Here is a 26,014-nt window from a genome sequence, read left to right on the forward strand (position 1 = left end):
TCATTAGAAGCTTGGAACTTTGAGCCCCAACCCCCTTCTTCCTGGAAGGGGAGAGGGACTGGAGGTTGTGTTAATGAACGATCACGTCTACCTACAAGGTGAAGCCAGCAATAAAAATCCCAAACGTAGGGGCTTCGGAGAGCCTCTAGGTTGGTGAACACATCCGTGTGTTTGGAAAATGGTGCATCCATGATGCACCCAACTCCACGAAGACAGAAACTCTTGCTCCCTGGGCCCTTCCTGACCTCATCCTATATACATACCTCTTCTTTTCACTGTTCATCTTTATCCTTTAGTACACAATAAACCAGGAACCACCATCCCCACCCCCCCAAAAAAAAGACAAAGAAAGTATCTCTATGCCTGCAAAAAGGCGCAGGCTGGCTTGGATTATGAAATAAACAAAGCTTTGTCAGTAACTTGGGGCCATCTCTTTGCTAGGAGGCCTCAGCAGTGGTCACTCAGGCTGCTCTCAGGGCCCTAGACGCATGGGATCGGGTAGGAATATAAACTAGTTCTTTTTTTTTATTTTATTTTTAAAAAATCTTTTTAATGTTTGTTTATTTTTGAGACAGACAGAGCATGAGCGGGGGTGGGGCAGAGAGAGAGGGAGAGAGAACCCCAAGCAGGCCCTGTACTGTCAGCGCAGGAGCCCGACGTGGGGCTCAAACTTACGAACCGTGAGATCATGACCTGAGTCGAAACCAAGAGTTGGACACTTAACCGACTGAACCACCCGGGCGCCCCCCAAAAAACCTGTATCTTAACAGATTCTTAAGATGACTTACATGTTCATTGTAGAAAACTTTAAAGTATTTTCAAGAGATTCAAAAAAAAATAGTACCTCCAGGAGGAATCAATATATTATTTCCATTTTTATTTATTTTATTTTATTTTTTTTTTCAATGTTTATTTATTTTTGGGACAGAGAGAGACAGAGCATGAACCGGGGAGGGGCAGAGAGAGAGGGAGACACAGAATCGGAAACAGGCTCCAGGCTCTGAGCCATCAGCCCAGAGCCTGACGCAGGGCTCGAACTCACGGACCGCGAGATCATGACCTGGCTGAAGTCGGACGCTCAACCGACTGCGCCACCCAGGCGCCCCTATTTCCATTTTTAAAATAGTTCCGGTCATCCTATTTAAACAATTTCTAGCCTGCTTTTTTTCTCCTAAGTTTCAAACATCACCCCAAATTACTTGGGCCTTTGTAAACATTCAAATGGCTACTTCATACCCCGTCCGAAATTGTGAACCCTGGATTTCCTAAATAGTTTTGTTGAACACAGGGTGTTATCAGTATTTCACTACCATAAATGATCTGTGATGAGTAGTTCTGCTTTTCAGTTGCTTTGTAAGTAGCACAGCAGCCTGGATTGTTTGGAGGGACAATGCCTGTTTAATTCGGAGTCTGTTACAGAGGCAGGACAGAAAAGCCTCATACTTCATGCAGCAAAGAGGCATCAGGGACACCATTTAGAACACGTGACTCACAGGAAAAGTCCCGGAAGGCCTGGGAATGTGGATTTAAAACCAACCCATATATATGCACATACACACATATACGTAAGTCAGTACCAAAAAAAAAAAAAATCTAGCGGGATAAACACCAAGCGTTAAATAGTGGTGACTTCAGGATAGAAAATAGGATGAGAAAGAGGGCAGGCAAAGACGCACTTGAGGTTGTTTTGCGTTTTTATTTCCTATTTCCCTATATCCTTTGAACCTTTAATGAGAATATATTTATGTGTAACTCGTGTAATATTTAAACAAAGTGTATTTTAGAGAATGAGTTGGATCCTCACGGAATGGAGCCTGATTTATTCAGCATATACTTACCTTTTACTCCTTTTTTTTTTTTTTTTTAACCAGCCCCAGCACGGTGCTTGGCACATTTGGGCTACCGGACAAATGAGCGAGTCTGGAGGGGGTGGCTCGTTTGGAGCTAAGAAGCGCTCACGTGCATTTAGACGACAGGCCTTAATAACCGGTTCTCCTTCCAGCAGACTGGTCGAGATGCCTGGGCATCCGGTCTGTGACATGGAAGCAGTGGGTGGAAACGCAGTCTAGGGCCAGGAGCCCGAAGGTTTCGGGTTGACGGGCTCGTGTTACCCTTGATTCCTTTGCTGTTGCTCTAAGCGCCCGTGTAGTCTGCGTTTTCTCCGTGTAGTGCGTGGCGGTCCCCGGGCCAAGAGACGGTGAGATCGTTCTTCTTTCAGGCCGGACACCTGGTCCCTGGCTCCATGCCGAGGCGGCAGGGCAGAGCTCGGATGACATCAAAGGCAGAAATTCTCAGGTAACGCGTCCCTCGGGTCTCTGAATGTAAAAACCGGGAGCCCCCAGAAATGCTGAGCGTGTGCTTTCTCCTTGAAACTTTACATCTTTGCACAGACTCTTTTTTCCTCAGGGAAGACCATTTGGTGCAACCTTTGTTTGCAGCTAGAATGAAACGCTTACAGTTTCAAGCTCTGAAGAGTGAAAGGGGGAATCCCCATCACATCCAGAAGCAAGGTTGACAACCCAGAACCCCCTGCGAGTCATTCTGCAACAGTGCCCCCATTCCCCCCCCCCCCCCCCCAGTTCATTCTTCCCTGGTTCCGATGGCTTGAGAAGCCTGGAGACAAAACCCTGTGACATGTATCCAATTGAATTCAGATTCTGTTATTGTCCATAGAATGCAGGGTATCTTAGCGCACCCATCGGGGTTTTTCTCCCATTGACAAAATAGCTTCTTTTGGCCAAATTTAGTCACAGTTCAAGTCCTGGTGGCTGGAGGAAAGCTGGGAAGAGAACCAGACAGGTTCTTGTGGGATAAGAGAGTCTTTGACAAAATGCCCTCCTTCTCACACAAAGCAGCTTGGACAGACTATCTCCTGCCCCTGGGCGGAAGTGACATCTCTCACTGCCCACAACAGGGTCTCATCATTAAAGGCCCTTTATCACTTTGCAAACAAGCATTTAGTCCTGCCTTGGCCTCCTCCCGTTTCACAGTTCTGTGTGGCAAAGAGGGTGGCCTCCTGTTAAACTGGCCCCTTCTGCAGCCACATGGGACAGCATGGCAAGGGACGTGAGAAGGGGAACAAGGTCCTGGATGCCAGGATGATTTCCTTGCAGGAGGACGAACACCCCCTTTTCTAACAAACCACAACTCGTCTAAGAATTGTGATAACCACTCAAATGATCACAGGCTCAAAACTGGGTGTATGGTTGTAGTTAAGGGAGAAGCGTATATGCATAGGACAAAAGACAGAGGGAATAGACACAGAATTAACAGGCAGGCACCCTGGGAGATGAGAGTTGATTTTTTACTTTCTTCCTAGCGCATTTCTGCAATTTCTGAAGTTCCTGCAGAGAATACATTACTCTTGTGGTCAGAAAAAATATAGTAATAATCAAAATAATAGCCCCCACATTATAAAGTTCTTTACATTTTTTCAGATCACTTGCATATGTGATCTCCTTTGATCCTTTTAGGTACCTTCTGATGTAAGCTGGAGAGATGCCTTTAATGACATTTTTTTTTTCAGACAAGGAAACTGAGCCCCGAGGGGCTAAGGAACTTTCCCGAGGTCACATGCCCAGACTTCTGACTCCTTGTGCGGTGCTCCTCCCGCTGTACCTCTCTGCTTTTCCTGGTGTGTTCGAATCACCAGGATAGGGGTTATCCTCACCCTCAGGCACAGCCAGAATGATTAACCATGGTGCAGCGTCCGGTCTCTGGCCTCATGGCAGGCACACACTTAAGTCACCAGAGCCCATGAAAGTCTGGTCCAGGATGGATTGTGAAGTCTCTCTTGGGCATCCCGTAGTCAAGATGATCTTCTTTTACGTCTAGCTGGACACCGTGTGAATTCCTTTTCACTTCAGTGAGACAAAAAGCTATCACCCGGAGGGATCACAGGGTTGTAGACAAAGCAAACTGCCCCAGGGGGGCACTCTTCTTTTCCGGCTAGGAGGCCCCAGTGATCCATTCCAGGGTGGGAGACCTGAGCTGGAAATCTGAAGGCCTGGGGCCCTTTCTCTTTCCCATTGCCTTGTGTTGGGATCTCCCAGAAGTTCCTGGCTTTTCTTGAGTTTCTGTCAGGTACTGGTGTTTGGTCCCATAAATGTCTATAAGATGGCATTAAGCCTTCATTTGCCATCAATTACATGTCCCATTTCATCCCGCGTCCGCCCACAGCCCCCTTGGTAAAAATCAGCCCCTTGCGTATGATGCATCAGGCCCTGGCAGCCTTACGTGGATGCAGAAAGGCTTTGGTGCCCAGTCCCAGGGTGGGTTGTTTGTGTGTGAGGCGTCTTCTCGGTCCACCTGGTAATGTTCTTGTCTTTCCGCAGTTATCTCTAAAGACCCTCCGGTGAGAAGGCAGATGAAGCCCATGTCCTGTGAGCCACCTGGGGTTCCATACTGCCAGATGGGCGTCCCCAGGACAACGTGTCTGTCCTCACCACACTCGAGTTGTAATTCAGTTGACACACAAGCTCAGAGTGGAGCATTTATTTATTGTAAATACGTAGTTTGCACAGGCTTTAAGTCAGTATGGTAGTCGACTTTTGAGTAATTTAAACACACACACACATTATGTTTCTCCAGTTTTTTTAAGACGCATCTTGTCATCCATCTGTCGGTGCAGACAGAGCCCTGTCCCCACCCCGTGGTGTCCATTCCATGACTGTAAATATGCGTGCAGGCTGGCCCTTCCTAGATTCTGAACCGTTTCTAGAAGATTCCTTAGTTTGCAAGTAGTCCCGAAGTCGCAGTATCCATGACAGCTTCTTATTGGCATGATTCTATATTCTCATCGTACAAATCGCAAAATCAAACCAAATAATGCCTTATAAATGATGCAGCTCAGAGACAGTAGTGTATCCCCACACCCAGACAATGCCACACAGCCTCCAGTGAACGAGATGCCACGTCTCGCTTCCGTTTTGCAGTACAGGGATTTTTTTTTTTTTCTGCCTAATGTAAATATAACGCAAAATTAAGGCAAGAGTGGGCGTGGCCCCTCCAATGCCAACCACAGGGCCCTTTTGTAACTGAATGACCCTACAAGTAGCCAGTGCTCTTTACCGTTTACAGTGCCCCTCCCCACCCACGTTCCCATTCCTCCTGTCCCACGAAGCCCCTAGCCCCAGTCCTGGCAGCCAGGGTAAGGCGAGATTTATGAGATTTTGGCATTTTTTCTGCAAGTTGGAAACATACATAACTCCTTATTATAGTCAGTTACAAAGTCTATCTCAGAGATGTTTTTGTTTTTTATCTTTCGCCCCGGGAGCAGGATTTCCATGGAAAATATGACACGAGAAAGTATAGACCGAAGCATGTTAGCAAATATCTGCCTCACATACCTGGTGCCTCACCCCCGCCCTTAGGGACCCTGGAAGCACCCGCCAGGCTTCCCTTCCCTTCTTCAGCTCCCTTCTGAGCTCAAGAGGACCTGACTGGTCTGAGAGCAAATCCCCCCTTCCCTGCCGCAGGCACTTCTCTGTGAGGGAGAAGGGTGGAAGTACAGCGGCCCCCGAATATGGAACTGGTCTGGACGGGCTCTGACTGCTGTTCTCGCACCCTTTTTCTTGAGCTGGGAAGAGAACAGAAGTGTGTTTTTGCTTGCACCTGACCCCCAAATGCCCCCTGTCCTTGGAGGGGAAGCTATACTAGAAGGAGGACAGAACATAGAAGGAAACAGACTGACCCCGGGGTCTGTGCTCAAAACAGGTGGAGATGAAAGGAAATCGAGAGGGAGAGGCGGGCAGAGCAGTGGAAAAATTAATGTCCTTTAGAACAACCCATGCAGGTGCTCAGACCTGAAGGACAGCGTGCCCAGACCAAGCCATCCAAAAGAGGTTTCCGGTTAGGAGGGTTTTGGCAGACGTGAGTGCATACACTCAGCTGTTGTCCAGAGTAAAGAGTAAGATGGCGTCCTACAACTGAGCAAGGTCAAGTGCCCTTCTCTGGGGAATCAATCATGCCAAACTGTAACTGCTAAATCAATGGAAAAGCAGCTTTTGCAGGTCATTGGCTCTGGGCATCGCCGATTTGTTTTACTGGCTCCGGAAGCTTTCCAAAAGGTCAGAATTTCTTTATTATAACGGCATCCCCTCCGTCTCCCTCCCAGTTGCGTAAAATAATTACAAGGGTTTTAATGATCACGATTAAGAAGGCCAAAGACAAAGACAATTCCACCTTCAGAGTAGACTGACTGCCCTGATGAGGTGTTTATACACTCATGTTCCACGCCACTGGGACAGAAATGAAAAATAAAGCCATCAAGGACAGAGGGAAGGGAGGAGCAGAAACCAAAAATTGCAATTAGGGAGGAATCTCAGGAATCTGGCATCACACCTCTCCTCGAGACCTATCACTGAATTTCACACCCTTCGAACTCAACTCATGTGGTGCCTGCCTCTGGCAGGACAGGTTAAGCCCCTTGACCGTAAACTTTTGCAGAGGCGACGAATCACGGCACCCTCACTGCTCTCAAGCGTCTCGCTAACACTGTCGCCTGTGCCCCACCCCCACCCCGTGTTTCATATGTATTTTGTATTTATTGATGTGCCCTCCGCAGACTCCTTTCTTTGTACCTAATAAACTTTAATAAGTGAAAATGCTTCTGCTCGTGTCCTTGTTATTAAACCCCGTCGAGGGACACCAGTACCAATCTAGGCCAACCATTTTTAAGGGTTAGAAGGGCTTCTATTCTAAGAATGGCAGGGAATGGGAGATACTCACACGGGAACCAACACCTGCTGCAACATGTTGTGTCCGAAATGGGGCCTTTCTGTTCTGAGCTGACGCTTTTCACTAACCTACGACATGGTGTTTTCCTAGCTTTTGTGGCTCAATGGAACGGATGGGTATTTGGGAAAAGCAACCAAGGGAAAATCTTTCTCAAATGTATTTTCCCTTTAAAAAAAAAAACACTGCTTATTTATTTACTTATTTATTTTGAAGTAGAGAGAGCAAGCATGAGCAGGGGAGGGGCAAAGAGAGAGAGAGAGAGAGAGAGAGAATAACAAGCAGGCTCTGAGCTGACAGCAGAGAGCCCAACGCAGGGCTCGATCGATCTCACGAACCGTGAGATGGTGACCTGAGCCGAAATCAAGAGTCGGGACGCTTAATTGACTGAGCCACGAGGTGCCCTTCAAATACATTGCCCTAAAAAATCAGTAACACTGTATTGTTTTATTAATGTAAAATGAGCAGAGACTGTTGCTTATGGAATTCCTCTGACTCGTGTCAAAACGAAACCACTTTTGCTCTTAAGTGCACTTAGTGCCTGCCCCCAACTTCACAAACCCCTCACAGAATCTTTACGAGGCAGTGTCACCTTGATGTGCACTGTGGTGTTTTCAGGGGGCCTGTGGCACAGAGGAGATGCGGTTCACCTGCTAGGTAAGCTGGCTTGGGGCCAGACAGAGAGCTGAATCTCTATTTTGCCTGTGACGAGTTGGAGGATGTAAGTTATGTGACCCGTCTGCGCCTTAGTTTCCTCACCTGTAAAATGGGGGCACAAATAGGTACCTAAGCATACAGTGGTGAAGTGAAGTTAGACCTAGACAAGCCCTTAACCCCTGGGTCCCAAGAGACCCAGGTACCGGCACAGCCCAGCTCTAGGGTACAAGCAGTGGGCTCATTACATTGCCGAGTCACAAACAGAGCCGTCACTGGCTACCCACACCCCAGCCCTTCGGCTTAGATGGTAGCGAAGAAGCTCAAAGACCACGCTCCACTGGCTCTGCCGTTGGATAACAAGGAGAGCGCAGTCGTTAGAATTCATAGACGTTCCCGGAATAAATCTCATCTAGAAGCGAATTTCAAAGCTAGCTGCTACACACACTTTGCATCCGAATTAGTTAAGGACCTGACTTGTTTTATCTGCCCTCTTATTAGTAGAGGTAGAGATAAGCCCTTTAATGACCCAAAGGGCCAGCGTGAGTAGAGAAGGAAAGCAGTGGCCAAAGAGAATTGACAAAGGGGATGATGAACTTCAAAGCCATGGGCTGCAGAGGTGAAGAAGCTGTCGTTTTAGGCACCTCTGATAGACTTCAGGGTGGGAAAGGTGGTACCTAGAAGGGTGAGGGAAGCAGCTTCATAGGAAGGGCTGTGGACTCCAGAAGCAAGATGTGAATTCTTACACCGCGTCCCAGAGTTTTGGGCGTCCTTCATCAACCTGTTCTGTTATAGGTTGAATGATGTCTTCCAGAAATCCATATGGAGGAGTCCTCGCTCCATCATCTCTGGTATCGATGGGGGAATCGGGTAGCAGATGTAGCTACTGAAGATAAGGGGGTACCGAAGCAGGGCGGGCCCTAATCCAGTATGACCGGTGTCCTTGTAATAACAGCAACGTGGACACAGACACATACACTGGGTGAACGCTGTGTGAAGACGAAGACGGAGACTGGGGAGATGCTGCAGGCCAAGAAATGCCAAATGACCCCCAGCAAACCCCCAGAAGCCAGGGCGGAGGCATAGGACAGATTCCCCCTCACGGCCCTCCGAGGGAACCCCACCCTCACCGACACCCGGGTTTTGGGTGTCTCACCTCCAGAACTGTGGGACAATAAACTTCCGTTGTTTAAGCCACCCGGTTCGTGGTGGCTTTGTTACAGCAGCCGTAGCAAACTAATACGTGCTCTGTCACCTTGGAGCTTTGCAGGACAATGTCGCGTTTGTGGGGAAGACGAGAGTTGGAGATACAGGTTAAAGAGCCAGCAGTCCCTTGTCGTATCAACGAGGCAGTCATCCACTCTGACCTTGACACAGGTCACCTTGTGACCGTGACTAAGTCCTATTTTCACAAACAAGACACTCAGTTGCTTTTTGCCTGTCACGACAGAGACCAAATCATGGAAGCAACCTGGCATTTCTAGGTCGCAAGAGTGGAGAGAGCTAGCCTTCCTCTTACGTGGCATCGTTTCCTCTTTCGGGGCTGCTCTGGCTTTAGCCTTGAAGATGCTCGGCACAGAAGGCGGCAGCCGTTCTAACGAGCTCGACTCCCGTTTCTAGTGTGGTTTTGTTGAATTGTGGTAAAATATGCGTCAGGGAAACTTACCGCCATAACCATGTTTAAGTGCACAGCTCAGGGATGCCTGGCGGGGGGGGGGGGGCTCAGTCGGTTAAGCGTCTAGCTTTTGATCTCAGATCAGGTCATGATCTCACGGTTCGTGAGACCGTGCCCTGCAGCGGGCTCGGCACTGACAGAGCTTGGGATTCTCTCTCTCCCTCTCTCTCTGCCCCTCCCCTGTTCGTATTGTCTCTCAAAATAAATAAATAACCTTAAAAAAAAAAACGAAACTAAATTAAACTAAAACACTCTACCTCTCAGACAACAATCCTCATTCCCCAGCCCCCCCCAGCCCCTGGCAGCCGCCATTCTACTTCCTGGCTCTGTGAGTTAACTGCTCTTGGGGCCTCACGTAAGTGGAATCATACAATATTTGCCTTTTTTTTTTTTTTTAACGTTTATTTATTTTTGAGACAGAGAGAGACAGAGTATGAACGGGGTAGGGGCAGAGAGAGGGAGACACAGAATCTGAAACAGGCTCCAGGCTCCGAGCTGTCAACACAGAGCCCGACACGGGGCTCGAACTCACGGACGGCGAGATCACGACCTGAGCCGAAGTCGGCCGCTCAACCGACTGAGCTACCCAGGCGCCCCAATATTTGCCTTTTTGACACTGGCTTGTTTCACTCAGAATAATCTCAGTGGATACTCTCATTGCTTCCACACTGTGGCCACTGGGCATAATGTTGCTGCTGTGAACACGGGCGTAAGAATACCTCAGACCTGGCTTTCAGTTCTTTGGGGCATATGCCCAGAAGCAGAATTGCTTGGTTATATGATAATCCCACTTTTCCGATTCTTTGAGGAACTGCCATACTGCTTTCCACAGCGGTTGCACCATTTTTTACGGCCACCAGTACCATATAGGGTTCCGATGTCTGCGCATCCTCACCAACACTTATTTTCTGCTTTTTGATGGTAGCCAACCCGATGGGTTGTGCTTTTGTGTTTATTTGCAAAGAGTGAAGCTACTCACCAAACGGTACACCATGTTGGAAACACTGAGCTGACTGGGTTTGATGAGGAGTCCGGTCAGAAAAACACATCCCCCTTCATACATGTTCTCTTTTGTGACTGATGCCCACATTTATTCATGAAACACAAGGACGTTAATTTCAGTATTTTTTTTTTTATTGTATGCTTGATGTATTTAGAGACAATTCCAAGGGCAAGCACTGGATAGGGAAGTTATCTGGTTTGTCGATATTTGTACAAAAGGCTGTTAAGACTACACGGTCGGTTCCCACTGCAGGAAACAGAAAGATTTTCTTTGTCAGTATTCCCTGCCAATAGCATTTTCCAGCTCACACATGGAACTTCTCACAGCACGATTGCAAACACATACGTAATGCATTCCCATGAGAAATCTGCAGGTGACATCTCGGAATGTTGGGAGTCGGTCAGATACGGCACGTTTGGCACAAACCGTAGGAGGAGAGCTGGGGCTTGGGACCGTGCAGAATGAAACGCCACAGCCACAGGGAGGCACAGGGTGGTGCTGGGACAGCAGATACACGTGACCTGCCACCCCACCCCCTCCGTACGGGAACGGCCAGCCAGGGGGGCTCCCCCCCTCCCTCCTTCTTCCGTGTGCTTCCTGCCTAAACCTGCGAGCTCAGCTGAAGACCTCCCCGACAAATGACTTGACTGTTCTTTAGTCAAGGATGCAGTGAGTGGTTTCATAGCAGACACATTGGTCCCACCCGGCTTCCCTGCTGGGGCCGGCCAGAGCTGTGTGACACCTGTACCAGTGCGGGATGACATAAGTTAGGGAGCAAAGTAGTTTGCCTGGTTGGCAATTCTTTTTTTTATACCTAGCAATTCACCCAATAGTGAAGGAACTTCACTGCTAGTATCTACTAGGCACACACCTGCTCTGTTAGCTTGTAAGGAAGACCGTCTAATAAGAACACTGTGTCTTATGTTATTGGGCACTAAAGACTCACCAGAATTTCAAGTATATGCTTATTCTACTGAAAGTTCCAAACCACCTCCAAGAAGGAAGAGTACTACCTCTGCTTTGCTAATTTACTTTTACTGGAGCCTCTGCTCCCTTAGAGGATGAGGGCTGTCTTCATCTACGGCAATGCCATCTACTAGACAAGACTAAGCGGCTTATGGTTGGTTACAGGGCATGGGATTGGGGGAGAAATGCCATCCTTTACGGTCATGTCTTCTTGCTGCACAAAGCACGCGCACCTCCCCCGTCCAAGTCTTAATGGACACACAAATGGTTCTTTCAGGAAGCTATTTACACGCTGACCTTTAACCATTGTTTTCTTAGTTCCTCTTGAATATTCATTTTCTCCATATTGCCTTTAGAAAAGCAATCCCTGGTCAAGAATTCATCCATGTAATGATAAGCATTTTTCAAAAGCGGGGTCTGTTTGGAGAATTTAAAAAGAAACATATCTTCCCCCAACAGCCTGTTCAAAATCCAAGAACGAATTTCAAGCAGTGGACGTAAGTAGAAAGAAGTCACTAGAAGGGAGTCCAGCCACATCAACAGATTCTCTACTCTCTTCTCGTCTTTCTCCACACCGCCCAAATGCGCAAAGAATTCACCCACGCTATTATTGGGGGTTTGACTGTACATAGACCCCCTCTGTGCCTGACAGAAGTGTCCCAGCCCCCGTTGAACTTCTTGCCCGGCCTAGCCATGGAGGGCTGCCATGGCCCATGGTGGCCCAAGACTGGGGCACCACAATTGTGACGTACACCATTAGCCCAGACAATTCTCATTTAGCGTTGGCCCTTCTTTGAGACGCTGGACAAAGGTCAGCGTCCCCTAAGAGAAGTAGCCATTGTATTTCCCACTTCATGGTGGTTAGGAAATCGCATAGACTGGCTGGCCCACAATAATGTTTGGCCCATAATAATGAAAGCAGACCCCTGTGTAATCTATTCTCACCAGACTTCTTTTGGTAAACGCCAAATCACCTTGGGTATCTCAGGCACGTCAGGTCCGATGAAATGTTTCTATAATAGGTAGAGGTGAAACCACCTGGTGAAATCTTAGGGTGGCTTAACACATCCCCTTGTTTTAAATAACCACCTAGCAGGTGGACCTGGGCGGGGTGAGGCACCGAAAACGTCACCTCCAAACCTCCCCTCCCCCAACTTAGCACCTGTAGACAGATGCTCTGAGAGTGGCTGCTCCATCTACCAGAAGACCCCGAGTTCGTCACCCGTGAAAGCCCTGATTGGGTCACGGCAGCTACGAGCCGCCACGCATGGCCGTGTTGACCCTGTCAGCTCTCAAACGTCCCTCCCGTCTCCCACCGCTTGTCATCTGTGATTTTACGTACAGAACTCACAAAACTGCTGAACCGAAAGCTCGCGGTGCCTTTATACCTACACCCTTGGAGGGGAGCTGGTAGAGAAACCAGCTGTGTCCCGATAAAACCCGTGACCCTCCGTGTCTGCATCTGTGTGTGAGACCCACGTCCCCTCCGGCCCTTATTGCCTGTCGTGCACCGCTGTCGGTGCAGAGTCCCGAACCCAAGGTCACTTCAAAGATTACTGACACTCCCAGTATTTCCACTTGCAAATTCCTACCAGTGACGGAGCACGACGGGGCCCCAGCGGTGGGGGCGAGGCTGGAATAGTGGGGCTGCCCTTCTTCCAGGAGCTGCTGACCCGCATATACGTCCCTTCGTCATCTCTGCCCCCTGTCCATCTCCGGAGTGGGTGAGAGTTTTGCTAGCTGGAGGGGAGCCCCCCCCTACCCTTGCCCGCCGCGGCTGCCTTCGCCGTGAGGGCAGCTACCAGGACACGGGGCACGAGGAACGAAGGGAGGGCCAGGGAGAGCCAGGTGCATCGTACACAGCCTTGTGGGATATAACAAGCCGGGCAGAAAGGCTGGGGGTTGGATCGCTACCCTGCGGCGACCTGCTTCTGCCTCCATCTGCCACCTCCTTGCCCTCTGTCTCCCCGATGCCCGGCCCATCTGGTCTTCCTCACATGTTCTTCTGTGCTCTGGTGGTAAGTCAAATACTTCGTGTGAACGCGACACTGGAAACAAATCAGTTTAATTAAAGTCTCCGCTGAGATAATGTAGTCGCTGCTCGGCTTCCAGCTACTTTAACTAGCATCTGAACAGCCAACGGTCTCTCCTTTTCTCTCCCTCGTTAGCTGGAGAGATACGCAGCTTTGTGGGGGGGCGGAGAACCACGCCACAGGGCCATTTAATTAATCCCGGAGTAGATGGCCATAACCAGGCCCGAAATCGTTTCTACGCAAGGCCAAGGGGTGGGCGTGCTGCTGTGCAGCGAGAGCCTCGGGCCTTTGGGGAGAGCCACGTGGGGATGTGGGGAGGCCACGCGCATGGCTGCCTCGGAATCTCCAACACGGGCAGTTCTAGCTAACTCCGCTAACCAGCTCTCCCGTGCTCAGGAGCCGTCTGTGGGTCCACTGCGCACAAGCGCAGCAGACAGAGGACAGGCCCCTTAGAACCACGAGAATCAGGATGAGCTGCGACTAGAGAGGAGCCCCCTTTGTTCCTTCCCATTGGTTGTGTCCTTCAGCAGACACATCTGCAGACGTTCTGCACGACGGGCTTGCACTCGTGTGAAGGGGAGGCCGGGAAGCTTCCCCCTCAAGTTCACACACAAAAGCCCCGGGCCTTTTGGTAACCTGAAAGGAACCATTACTGAAAGAATGACTAAGACTTCAATAGATTTTGCTTTTCTTGCACACTCAGCACTGTGGAGCCCCCTGTGAAGGCCTGACGAACGCTCGTCCTCCGTGAGAAGGCTAGTGTGTCCACGGTCACTGAAATACAACGATAGCAGCTGAAAATCCACAAGTAGTCACACAATCGAAAGACAGGCAAATGGATACACGTTACACTGCAAAGGGGGAGCTACGTTGTAGAAGAAGGGGACGTTGCTGGGATTGAGGGCAGAACACAAGAGTGTGACTTTCACACGTCTGAACTTTCTCGTTTTACTCAAACAGGAGAGTGGTTTGTTTTGCTGGTAATTTAGTAAGGTGGGAACGTTTAAATAAGAAGGGGAGAGGGAATGCTTACTTCACTTAAAGAACTTAATCTCAGTGTCAACACAGTCATAGAAAAGATCCCCCACTTCAGTGGGGTCCAGAGGGTCAGAGCTGGTCAGAATTTCTTCCATGGCTTCCAGGCCTTGCTTCTCTAGTTCCAGCATGGTCTTCCTCAGCTTGCGACCTTGCTCCTGAGGAAGGGCGGGAATAGCGAGAGTCACTACGATGGACAAGGAAGCCTCTCAGGGGCCTACCCACCCCATTCGATCTGTTTCCCCAGGGCTGCCGCAGGGATCATTCTAGAATGCCAGTGCGGTTATGGTACTGCTCTGCTTGGCATACCTACCTCCTCACTGCCTTTAGGATAAAATCCAGACTCTTGAGTGACATTCAGGAGAGGCCTTTTGTAACCTGAGTACGAGGCTCTTGTTTGCCTCACCTCCCGCCAGGCCCCCCAAAGTCTCCCTTTCTCTTTAGCCAAACTGAATTAATTGCACTCTTCCAACCCATGATACTCCACCTTGCCCTTCCTCGGCACTTGGTCAACGCGCACCCATCTCCGGGCCTCTTTGAACCTTTCCTCTGGGCTCACTGTCCGTGCCTTTACTTCTGCCGTGGTTGTTCTCTTCCTGTCCTGTAAGGGTCTGTCTACTTGCCCGTGTCCCCCATTGGACCACGATCTCCCGGGAGTGAGAACTGGGCTCATCACCAGGCTTCGACGCCTGGGACACAGGAGGCACCCCCGTAAATGTTTGCTGAATGGACGAACGATCAGTGAATAAACACGTGCCGTGTCTGTTGCCCGACGTACATTCTTCTGAGCTGCTGAGATTTCTTCTTCCACTCGCTTAGAGTGTGTGACAGTGAAAAGCTTCCATTTGCCCAGTTAGTCCCAGAATGGCGAAGCCGCCGTCAGCAGCCGTCCCCCACTTCCTAACACGGCCTTGACTCAAAGCAACGGTCATGTCTCAATGTCAGAGCCCACCCACCCTCGTCCGTCTCATCTCCGTGGCATTTTGTGCAGAAGGGCTCAAACACACGCCCCTCTCTCCCTCCACCTTCTAGTTGCCAGCGAGCCCCGAAACGACGCACCGAGTGGCATTTTCACTCCGGGCTTACTGTCATCCACCTGGAAGACAGGCACTGCTGGGAACCTCAATAGACAGCCCCAGACAAAAGTCAGTGCGGTGGAGCGGAAGCACGCACGGTTCCACGGAAACATCCGGCAGGGAAGACGGAGGTGAAAACACCAGGTGACTCTGACATGTCAAAATGGACGTTTCTGTGGCACGGAAGTGCAAAGCCTATGGATGGTGAGACTGCCCTTCTCTGAGATGCTTTCTGAAATCCCTTGGGTTTACTGCTGATGGCACCCTTCTTTCTATGCTTTTTATATAGTCCACCATGCCAAGCACAAGAAAAAAAGCTCACCCGGTCCACGCAAATGCAAACGCCAATTTCCCTACAAGGTGTCCCTTTCTTCAGGACAAACTAGACTCGTTGCAAGTTGGCAAATACATGCTTGGGAAGCAGAGGGGCGTCTAACTGCCACGTTCCTTCCCCTTCCCTTCAGCAAAACAGAGTCTTGGATTTTATACGCAACCCGTCACTAGTGGCTGCTGTGGGCATATATTGGGTGTAGGTCTTGTTTGAATTGATGTCTTGTAACTTTATTTGCCAAAGCTTTGCGGGGAGGGGCGGGTGAGCTGCACCTTGGAGAATAACTTTTTTTAAAAACTAGGAATCTGGGGCGGCTGGGTGGCTCAGTCGGTTGAGCGTCCGACTCTTGATTTTGGCTCATGATCCCAGGGTCGTGGGATCAAGTCCTGTGGAGGGCTCCGAGCTGAGTGTGGAGCCTGCTTAAGGTTCTCTCTCTCTTTCTCCCTCTCCCCTGCTCGTGTACACACTCTCTCTCTCAGATAAAAATTGAATTCAATTTAAAAAACTAGGACTTTGAGAATCTTTTTTGAAAAACTCTTAAAATTATAGTAAAATACACATAACACAACGTTTGCCATTGCAGCCATTTTTAGGTGTACGAGGTCAGTGGCATAAGGACATTTGCACTACTGTGCACCGCCCCCCCCCACCCCCGTCTACAGCACTTTTTTGAAGGATTACTTTTTTTTTTTTTAATTTTTTTTTCAACGTTTTTTATTTATTTTTGGGACAGAGAGAGATGAACGGGGGAGGGGCAGAGAGAGAGGGAGACACAGAATCGGAAACAGGCTCCAGGCTCTGAGCCATCAGCCCGGAGCCCGACGCGGGGCTCGAACTCACGGACCGCGAGATCGTGACCTGGCTGAAGTCGGACGCTTAACCGACTGCGCCACCCAGGCGCCCCTACTTTTTTTTTTTTAAACAACACATGATTGCGTCTTTAAGGTATTGCCATCTCGTACCAACGTTTTACCCCCAAAGGTACACAAAGACTTTTGGACAGCAGAAAAGCAGTTACCCCCACCAGAACTGCACACATCTATCATTCCCAGGGAAACAGTAAATGAAAGAGGGATATTCCCGGCCCACTGAGTTCTAGGACAACATTAGACGTGGAGGCTTCATTTCGTTAGGTTTCAGGGGACTGGCCGGAAAAGTGAACAGCAGCCTTCTCGGAAGGCCTCAGGTCCCCGGGTTTCTGGAAGGAGGCGTACTGGCGAGGAGGGAAACGATGTGCGGGATTAACGCCTTCCTGCCTCCTGGAGCGCAGACCGCGCCCCCCTCCGCCAGCCCACCCCTAGGCTCACCTGGTCGCTTTCGATGACAGCGCGTGCCCACTGGTGGGCCTTGTAGAGCTCGTGCCGGCGATCTGGCTTCTCCTGGAACCGAGGCTCCTTTTTGGCAGGGTCGTCGTCCCCAAAACAGGGAGATTGTGCTTTGGGGACAAGTTTCACATCATCCACAAAGATGAAGGGCTTGAATATGGACCTGGAGAGAAAGGAGAGGTGCTTCAGCCCAACTGAGCTTGAGGCGTGAGGACACCAGAGGCTGTCCTTTCGTTAGGCCAACGCTTCCTGAGCCAGCTCCCGGCGGCTGGTGGGTGGGGGCCGAGACAGACACAACTGCGTATTTTAGTAAATATTTTAGTAAAGCCGTCATTTGCCAGCTGCAAGTTCTTCTATGAGCAGCAAGGAGACATCAAAACAGACTTGCTTTGTTCCTGGAAGAACGTTTGGGAGGCCCCTTTCGGCTGTACAGAGTAAGGCGAACAGGGGCGCCTGGGTGGCGCAGTCGGTTAAGCGTCCGACTTCAGCCAGGTCACGATCTCGCGGTCCGTGAGTTCGAGCCCCGCGTCGGGCTCCGGGCTGATGGCTCAGAGCCTGGAGCCTGTTCCCGATTCTGTGTCTCCCTCTCTCTCTGCCCCTCCCCCGTTCATGCTCTGTCTCTCTCTGTCCCAAAAATAAATAAACGTTAAAAAAAAAAAATTAAAAAAAAAAAAAAAAAGTAAGGCGAACAGACGCGTGGCGTTTGGAGAAAAGGGTGCAACGGGCCATCCATCTAGGCTGAAAGGCGTCTGCCTTTCTCTACCCTGGGGGAGCACCTGCAATAACAATAGGAGAGAGAGGACTACAAACACACCCCCAGGTGTACGGGTCGGATCCGGGTTATTTTCTCTCCTCTACGCCGGTGCCCTGGCCACCATGCTTCGAGTGGGTTAGCAGTGAGCTGGGATATTGACTCCTTCAGCCCTGAGGTGGCGGGGCTCGAGGCGGCCAGGGAAGCCCTGCCAGTGTGCCACACAAATACGTTCAGGTGTGCCACAGTCTGAAAAGAACTGGGAACCGGGGACCCTGGCTCCCCGAATTGTGTCCTTGGACCCGGGGCTTTGGCATCACCCTCAGGCCCCGCCCCCATCCTGCTGAATCAGGATGTGCACGTCAACAAGGTCCCCAGGGGATTGGGGAGTCTGAGGAGCAGGGCTACAGGGACAACAGGACGGGCTCTTCCCCCATCTGAAGCCCCCCCCCCCCCCACCGCCCCACGCCCGCTATCTGGAGATAGGATGTTCTATGAAACTTCTTGTAAGCCAAAATGGTATAGAGCAAAGAAGCAGTTACCATTTCATAAGAGCAAGAAGCCTCTTGGGATTTCTTTCGGTTAGTGAAAACAGGTACTGTACTAACGCACGTCTTTTGTAAAAGGGGCGTGGCAGAAAAAGAACTTGCAGATAGCGGGGGAAATCTGTCATGAGAAGTAACCTCTTAGTTCCCTGAGGAGGTCGCGGGAAAGAGGGTCAAGAGAGTCAAGACACCGAACTCACTCTACAAGACCGGGCTCGGGCTAAGTTGATTTGATTATTACAAGCAGCGAGACCTTCATACTCCAAGCTGGGGAAGTGGGGTGGGCCTGGTTAAGGATGGGTGCCAGGTACCCTGTTCATGGACCTTCCCTCCCCAGGACATGGGGGGGGGGCTGCCTTTCATAGAGGGACCACGAAGTGCCACCTCCTACAGCCTCTTGAACATCCATGGGTCATTGGCCCTTCTACTGAATGCTCAATACAATGCTGCATTATCCAATTAGTCATTCAGTTGATTCTGCAAAAGGGCTGCAGGGTGAGGGGTCCCTTTGGTAACAGACGGGGAAGGGTGGGGAAGCGGGAGGAAAACGGGGGGGAGCAAAGAGTCCGGCATAGACATGGCAGACATGGCTTCTGGGGCCTTCTGGTCTCTTACAACACAGCGGCCTCACAGGAGGCAAGCATCCCATCCTTCAGGACCTGATAGCACAAGGAGTTCCTGAAAAGTCGGCGCCCATCGTGCCGCCTGCCAGCAGACGTTAATCTGCAGCCTCCTGGCCCAGCGCAGAGACCCTTCTGTGGGACCCTGGCTCTGACGCTCCTGCTATGCAGCCCCAAGCCCGCACAGTTCACGTCCTCTGGGCCGCAGGGTCTGTGCCGTGGCCAGAAAGGGTCAGAGTCGTGACCTCCACAGGCTTACGCTGGGCAATGAGGTGGCCAGGCTCAGTCACTGGGAGGGCGTTACTTTACATCTCAGGACCATTCTGCCACGGTGGCCCCGTGGGCGAGAACCACGGTTCTGGGGGGCCAGGAGGGGCACAGTCTGGTATCACTCGTCGGGCTGAGCACGGATCCCAGATCTGCCTGACTCGTGACAGCGGCGGCAGGGCACTGGGCTGGGCCTCAGAATGAGGGTATGCGACTCCTCTCTACTCTGACCAGCTGTGGGGGCACTCGTGCTCCCTGTCTCTGACTGGTACTAAAATGATCTCGAAGTTCCCTTCCAGGTTCCAAACCTATAAATTTCTATTTGTATGTCATGCAGTTCATGAACTTGTGACTCTGACTTCATGGCGTTCATGCTGGGGCGCTTGGGTGGCTCAGTCGGTTGAGCGTCTGACTTTGGCTCAGGTCATGATCTTACGGTTCGTGAGTTCGAGCCCCGCATTGGGCTCGTTCTGTCAACACAGAGCCTGCTTCAGATCCTCTGTCCATTTCTCTCTCTCTCTCTCTGCCCCTCCCCTGCACTCTCTCTCTCTCTCTCTCTCTCTCAGATCCTCTGTCCACCTCTCTCTCTCTGGCCCTCCCCTGCATGCTCTCTCTCTCTCTCAAAAATAAACATTAAAAACAAGAAGTTCATGCTAAGCACAGTCATGGTCTTTTGCATCCAATACATAGGATAACAGGGTAGTAAAAATCAGAACATTCCAGTTGATGGAATTGCAAACCCACTCCACCTCAATAAAGGTGCCCAGTGGCTTTTCTAAAGCAAGAAAGTACCGTATGTTTACTAGTTATCCATCTATCAGTTTTCTTTCTCAAAATAAATAATAAATACGATGGGATTCCCATAATACTCTAATGCAGCCAAAGCTCTCCAAGGATTTTTCCCCCAAAGTCTGTAAGGAAGTCAGCACCCTCAACTGCTACAAACATGAAGCATAGATTTGTCAAGTGGTTAAAGGGAGAGTTTTTGAGACTGAATAAATAAAAACTACTGCTGATAACAAACTGCAATAACACTAATAATTATTTAAACCTGAATGTGGGAATTATAATTCAGGGTTTATTTGTGCCTATGTATCCAAAAAAAAGCAGAATGTGGGTAACTCAGTGGTTCCCAAACCTTCTGATTTCTCGCCAAGCCTTATAAAAAATCACACTAACAATACAAATAGGTGAGGAGAATTTCTGACATTTTCCCACACTTGAAGTTCAGATCGCGGGGTTGCCTAGGTGGCTCAGGCGGTTAAGCGTGCAACTTCGTTTCAGATCATGTTTTACAGATCGTGAGTTTGAGCCCTGCATCGGGCTCTGTACTGGTGGTTCGGCGCTTGCTTGAGATTCTCTCTCTCTCTGTCTCTCTCTCTCTTCCCCTTCTCCACTTACTCTCTCTCTCTCTCTCAAAAATAAATAAACTTTTTTTAAAAAAGCCCAGATGGTAGCTTCTTAAATGCCACTTCATCAAATGTATGCTAAGTAACGACCCGGACATTAAATGACTTGACCAAGGTCACATATCCAGCCAGCGGCAAAGCTGAAACTGTCATCTGAGTCACAAGGCACACCCCTCCCAGGCCACCGGAACAGGGCAGGGCACACTTTGTCACACTTGTGGAACCCTCCCAGAGTGTCCCAGGGATGGTCCTGACGTGAGGCACACCTGAGAGGGCTCCAGAAAGCCGGTTCAAAGAAGCCTCCTAACCCGGAATTCACCCCGGGTCACTCGGCCCCTGCATTGTGTGCCGTGACACGAACACAGGATAATAGGCCCAAAAGGGGAAAGTGCTTCCAGCGGCAAAGAGTCTCCCATCAGCTGGTTAATGAGGAGGTTTAAGGCCGGCTGAGCGACTCTACAGGGACAATCCACCGTCAGGAGGGACAATTAAACAAAGGAAGCCATGAGCAACATAAAGGAAACCATATGACCACGACCCTCAGCTCTCCCTGAGACAAATCTAAGGCACAGTCTGATGACAGGGACCAGAGCGTGGTCTCCCACGCTCTGTCTCAGAAGTCTGCAGAATCTTAGCCTTCGAGCCCAGAGACCTGCTCCCTGGGAGGCGTCCTGGCCTCATCTGTCCCTTCTGTCTTCCAGAATCTTGTGACGCACGTGCCGACCCAGTGTAAAAAATGTTTCCCTGTCATTTGTTTTCTCATTTGGCAAGAAAGCATAATTACCATGGAAACCCCTGACGTTTTATAGCGTGTCATAACTTTCAAAGCGCTTGCATTCAGTTCTCCTAGTACCCCTATTTTTCTATTCGTTCACTTTTCTATTCTATCCATTCAACACGCAAATACGTGTTGAGTAATGATTGAGTACCCGTTACCATTCTAGGTACTAGGGATACAGCAATGAACAAGGCAGGGAAAACATTTCCATCCCATTTTACAGATGAGAAGACTGAGGCTCACAGCAGCTAAGTGTTGGGTCCAAAGGCATATTCCTAGTAAGTGGCAGATGGAGAACTAAATTCAGGTCTTCTAAACTGAGGTCAGTTTTCCGCCCACGACCTCACACCGTTATATTAACCTTCTGTTGGTTCTTCATACACACTGTGCAGAAAAAGAAAAGCCTTTTGGTGCTTTGGGATTTTATCATCAGTGGCCAGCCGGCACTTCTGACCTCAAATATGGCTCTATCCTTAGGAAGGTGCAGAAACTCCCCAAGCCACTCAGCCAGGCTTATCCCGCGCCCTGGAGTCCCCCAGATCCACTGAGGGGAGTCTGGCACAGATCGGGGCAGCAAAAGGCTCCTGCGTGGGTGAATCTGCTAAACGTTCAACCAAGCTCAAAATAACCCAAAATAACCAGTTTTCTCTCAATTGCAGGCGTCTCTTGAATGGGTCGCTCCAGCTCTACTGTCGGTCACTTTAATCACACGATCTCAGCCGCATCTGGCTGAGGGCAGGACCTATCAGCGAAGGGCCTTTCTATTTTAAAGGGAAAGAGAACTCGTACATTTGGGGCATGGGATGAGCTTCGGGCTGGATCCAGATGCTCTGGAAGGTTGTGAGGTCAAAGGGCAGGAGAGAGGAGGAAGCTGGTGCCGTACGCATTCAGACTGAAATTGACGGGGGTGCTATTTCACACGGGGCCCTCACCTCTGGGTACGTCTCTGCTGGTTGTTCCCTGAACAGCACCAGGGATCGTATTTACCTACGCGGCCGCGTCTCAGGTTTGTTAAGTGTTATCTCCACCAACAGACAGGCCGCTCGTCACTACATTTGAATTAACCAGATGAGACAGTCTCAGTTGACTCAGCTTCGCCTCTCAAACTTAGCACACTGGGAGAAGAGAACACACACACACACACACACACACAAACACACACCAGGTCCCCTGCAACTCCCCAGCTATTGGCCGCTAGTTAAATTAGGCCCAACATCCCATTTTCCTAGAATTTCTTCCCTATTTTCTGTTTCCTGGGCCGAAGTCCACAGCCTCATACGATGAGAGAAATGGGTTGGGACACAGCCTTCTAATATTTAAAATGGAAAAGTTTTTTAATTTTCTCCCCCTCTTGGTTTCTCCATCCTGTACCCCGAGTGGGCTTTCTGTGGGCTTTCTCAGATGTGGGGGCCTCTTGGCGATGTGCCGGTTTGGCAACCGTATCTGAAAAAAATCAGCCCCGATCCATGGCGTCTGCCGGCTTCTGTGGTGTGAACGTGCCCACTGTGACCCGTGTCACGTTACCGGTGTGACGTCACTGAACACAGGGTTGGGAAGAGAAGCACCTGCTCGGCTCTCACGGGCTCCAGGACCCCGAACTTCACAGTCTCAATGTGCTAAGGTCCCTCTCTCCCCTTTCCCTCTCCAATTCTTCACATCAGTGAGGCTTTGGCAAGTGCCAGCTTCCACGAAGGAAATGGCTTCCAAAGGTCAGAACCAGAGCACTGAAGTCAGTCGCTGTCACCACGTGGATAACTGAGGCACCAGCTGACTCAACGGAATATTAATAGGACAGAACCTGCCTCCTCAATAAAATTTAATTAAAGGTCTTTTGCATCTCCCTCTTTCGCTCTCAAACTCTGACTTTTGCACCTCCATCCAGCCCTCAAACTTGCACAGAACCTGGTCCCTCCTGGAAGGGGCGGAGAAAGAGGAAAAGAGAGCGCGAGAACAAGTTATTTCCAGAGAAGGATCTGTAATGAGTCCACCGAGCAAAGGGCAGAGACGTGTCGAAGCAGACTGAGCAACAGTCAGATGGTGTCCTTTGGTTCCGAACATTAATCGGGAGGGATAAAGAACACGGTCCCGCTCTTAAATCATAATCTTTCGCGAGCCCCCTGCTTTGAAATGATTTCCTGAAAACATCTCTCTACTGTTCCCAGCGTCAGCAGAAGCCAGCTAAAATCTCCCCCATTTACTACCTAAAAACCCAAGAGGAGGTAATTATGCTTCCTGCTGACAAAATAGAAAATGTTAAACATGCCCAATTACAGAGAAACACTGAAATGGTGAATAGGAGAAAAGATTCTGTGACAGTTCGAACAGTCACAGTAGGAAACGCAGCTCCCTCAGCCCTGAAAGATAAAAAATGAATGCCTTAATCTTCTTCAAGCTCTTTTCAATTAATTTAACCATGAATAACTTTCTTTTAAAATTACTTGAAATCTTCCAGATTAAATATAAGCAGGCTATTTCCCAGCCCATTTTTAGAACCGTACTGGGCCATGTACTTCAGTCTAGGAAATGGCATTCCTTTGTGTTAGTGTTCTGGCCTCACACAGCCCTGTCTTCTAAGCGCAGCGGGGGCCGGTGCCTGAGACATGAAGAGCAAGGCGGGTACTTCAGGCCTTCCTCAGCTCAACCCACTCCTTCAAAGGCTCCTGCCCGCTAAAGAACACGGCAGGGCATTCTAGTCACTCTACAGAAGGGCTCTAAGTGCCCACGTGTACCCCTGTGGTGCGGCACAGAGCGCTCCCAAGAGGCAGCTGAGCCACCAGTGTTCGGGGCAAGCTAAGTCGGAGTCCATGAAGGGAGGTCCAGACAACAGGGAGAGGAAGGACGCGCCCCAGAGCTGGTGGACGGACAAGAGGGCGGGAGCAGGGCCACCCATGAGACCAAGCATCCAGAGCTTTGAGATAAGGTCAAAAGGAAGCAGCCGGGGTCAACCAGGAGCGCACCCCGGGAGGTCGACTGGAATACCATGGAGAGGAGGTTCACTGTGGGAGGCCATGAGAGGGTGGCCAGGCTTGTCTACTGGAGGAGTGGGGGGTGGGGGGTGGCGGGGAGAGGAGAGATGGAAACATAATCTACAACAGGGTACCGTTTCATGGCTCTCTGCATGTGTCCATGCTGTCTCTCTACCCAAAATGTCATTCCTGCTTTTCATTCCTAACAAACTCTTCCTCTTCCCACAATGCCCGGCGCTCAAGAGATCCTTCCTCAGTGAAGCGTGCTCCTTCATCATCTCCTCCAAGCCACCTGTTACCTTGCATACACTTCATCCCTAATACCCAATAAGCATGATATCTGGTATACAGTAGATGCTTCATACATGCTTGTTGAATGAATACATGAGTGGACGAAAAACTAGGAATAGCTTATACTGAATTTAATAGTCAGGTCCTGCTAGAAGGATCTACTGATATTGGCAGTAGTTTAAAAGTAAGTCCGACAGGTCAAGAGAGGTACTCGGCTTTTCCCCTGAGTCATCTAAGAAACCATCCCTAGCTAGACACCATCATTGTCTTCTATTCCTGAAACAGTAAGAGGAGAATAAATATGTTTAGCCGAAAAGGGAATGAAATTGAACAGCTGCAGATTTCCTGATAGCAGTCAAAGATCTGACACCCGATATACAAACAATGATGAGTGTTTTCAGCCAAGAGAACCCCTAAAAAATACCACTGAAACTATCAGAATAGGACATCTTCATGGTTTTCCAGGCTGAGGGTCAGTCTTAACCTGACACATTCCTAAGCCCACCTTCAAGATTCTGATACAACAGGTTTGGGTCAAGGCACGTGTATTTTTCAAAAGCTCCCCCAAGTGCTTCTGATAATGAACTGAATTAGAAACCACTGGAAAGCTGTGTCTAAGCCACTGATGCCATGACTTGCAGTGTATATGACCGAACGTTACCAGGGAGTGGGGCTGCTGTCTGCCTGGCAAATCAGAGATAGTCTTAATAAAAGTTAAGCCTACTGTCTATTTACTTGGATTATCTCATTTAATCCTCCCAACAAGCATACGAAGTAGGAGCTGACATTATCCCCAGGACCCCCGGTCTGTACAGCACACTGAAGCTTACAGAGGTTAAGTAACTTACCAGCCACTCAGTGAGAGAGATGGAACTCAAAATCCTGACAGGTGATTCTAGAGGCTGTGTTCTTAAACACTGGGCAGTATAATGCCTTTGCTGAACGTAGGCAGAAAGCAACTCCCTAAAACACAATGTCTTACAAAGTGGTCGGTGCCCAGAGGCGCCTGGTGGCTCAGTCGGTTAAGCGTCCGACTTTGGCTCAGGTCATGACCTCGCGGTTCACGAGTTCGAGCCCCGCGTTGGGCTCTGTGTTGACAGCTCGGAGCCTGGAGCCTGCTTCGGATTCCGTGTCTCCCTCTCTCTCTGCCCCTCCCCTGATCACGCTCTGTCTCTCTCTGTCTCAAAAAGAAATAAAACATTAAAAAAAAATAAAAAAATAAAAAAAAGAAGTGGTCAGTGTCCTTGACGTTGCCTCAATCTGCAGTGCCTCCGGGCTATTTGGTCCTCTAACTTACAGGAACTGATTGTTTTGATCAATCTTGGGCATTCCTGCATCTGTCTCACTGTGTGTTATGTATGTTTGCATCCCTCATATATGTTTGCATCCCTCATGCATGTTTGCACAACGCCTGACCCATGATATCAACTCAATAAATATCGGTTGAATTTAAACCAATTTGATTCCACGGATGTCATAAAAATGATATGACTCCAGCCAAGAACTCCCCTTTGTCAAAGCTCTTTGTGCTGCATTGGCCACGTTGGGGCCGAC

The 26,014-nt window shown here is 49.7% G+C and overlaps 2 protein-coding genes across 4 annotated transcripts in view; one reads left to right on the plus strand and one right to left on the minus strand.

Annotated features, from left to right (window-relative positions):
* WIPF3 (WAS/WASL interacting protein family member 3) overlaps positions 1–6,608 on the plus strand; it is a 28,596-nt gene extending 21,988 nt beyond the window's left edge. Inside the window, exons 7-8 of the mRNA XM_032592500.1 lie at positions 2,219–2,295; positions 4,335–6,608. Of these exons, the coding sequence (XP_032448391.1) occupies positions 2,219–2,295; positions 4,335–4,358 (101 nt within the window). The 3' untranslated portion in view covers positions 4,359–6,608. The remainder of the gene's footprint in view (positions 1–2,218; positions 2,296–4,334) is intronic.
* A 3,568-nt stretch (positions 6,609–10,176) lies between these two features.
* The window catches only part of SCRN1 (secernin 1), a 62,824-nt gene continuing 46,986 nt past the window's right edge, over positions 10,177–26,014 (minus strand). For all 3 annotated transcript variants that reach the window (XM_030308166.1, XM_030308167.2, XM_030308168.2), the window contains exons 7-8: positions 16,816–16,996; positions 10,177–14,259 (exon numbers count right to left, since the gene is read on the minus strand). In XM_030308166.1, the coding sequence (XP_030164026.1) occupies positions 14,101–14,259; positions 16,816–16,996 (340 nt within the window). In that variant the 3' untranslated portion in view covers positions 10,177–14,100. The remainder of the gene's footprint in view (positions 14,260–16,815; positions 16,997–26,014) is intronic.

The sequence above is a fragment of the Lynx canadensis genome, chromosome A2 (assembly GCF_007474595.2).
Source record: "Lynx canadensis isolate LIC74 chromosome A2, mLynCan4.pri.v2, whole genome shotgun sequence".
Taxonomy (NCBI): Eukaryota; Metazoa; Chordata; class Mammalia; order Carnivora; family Felidae; genus Lynx; species Lynx canadensis.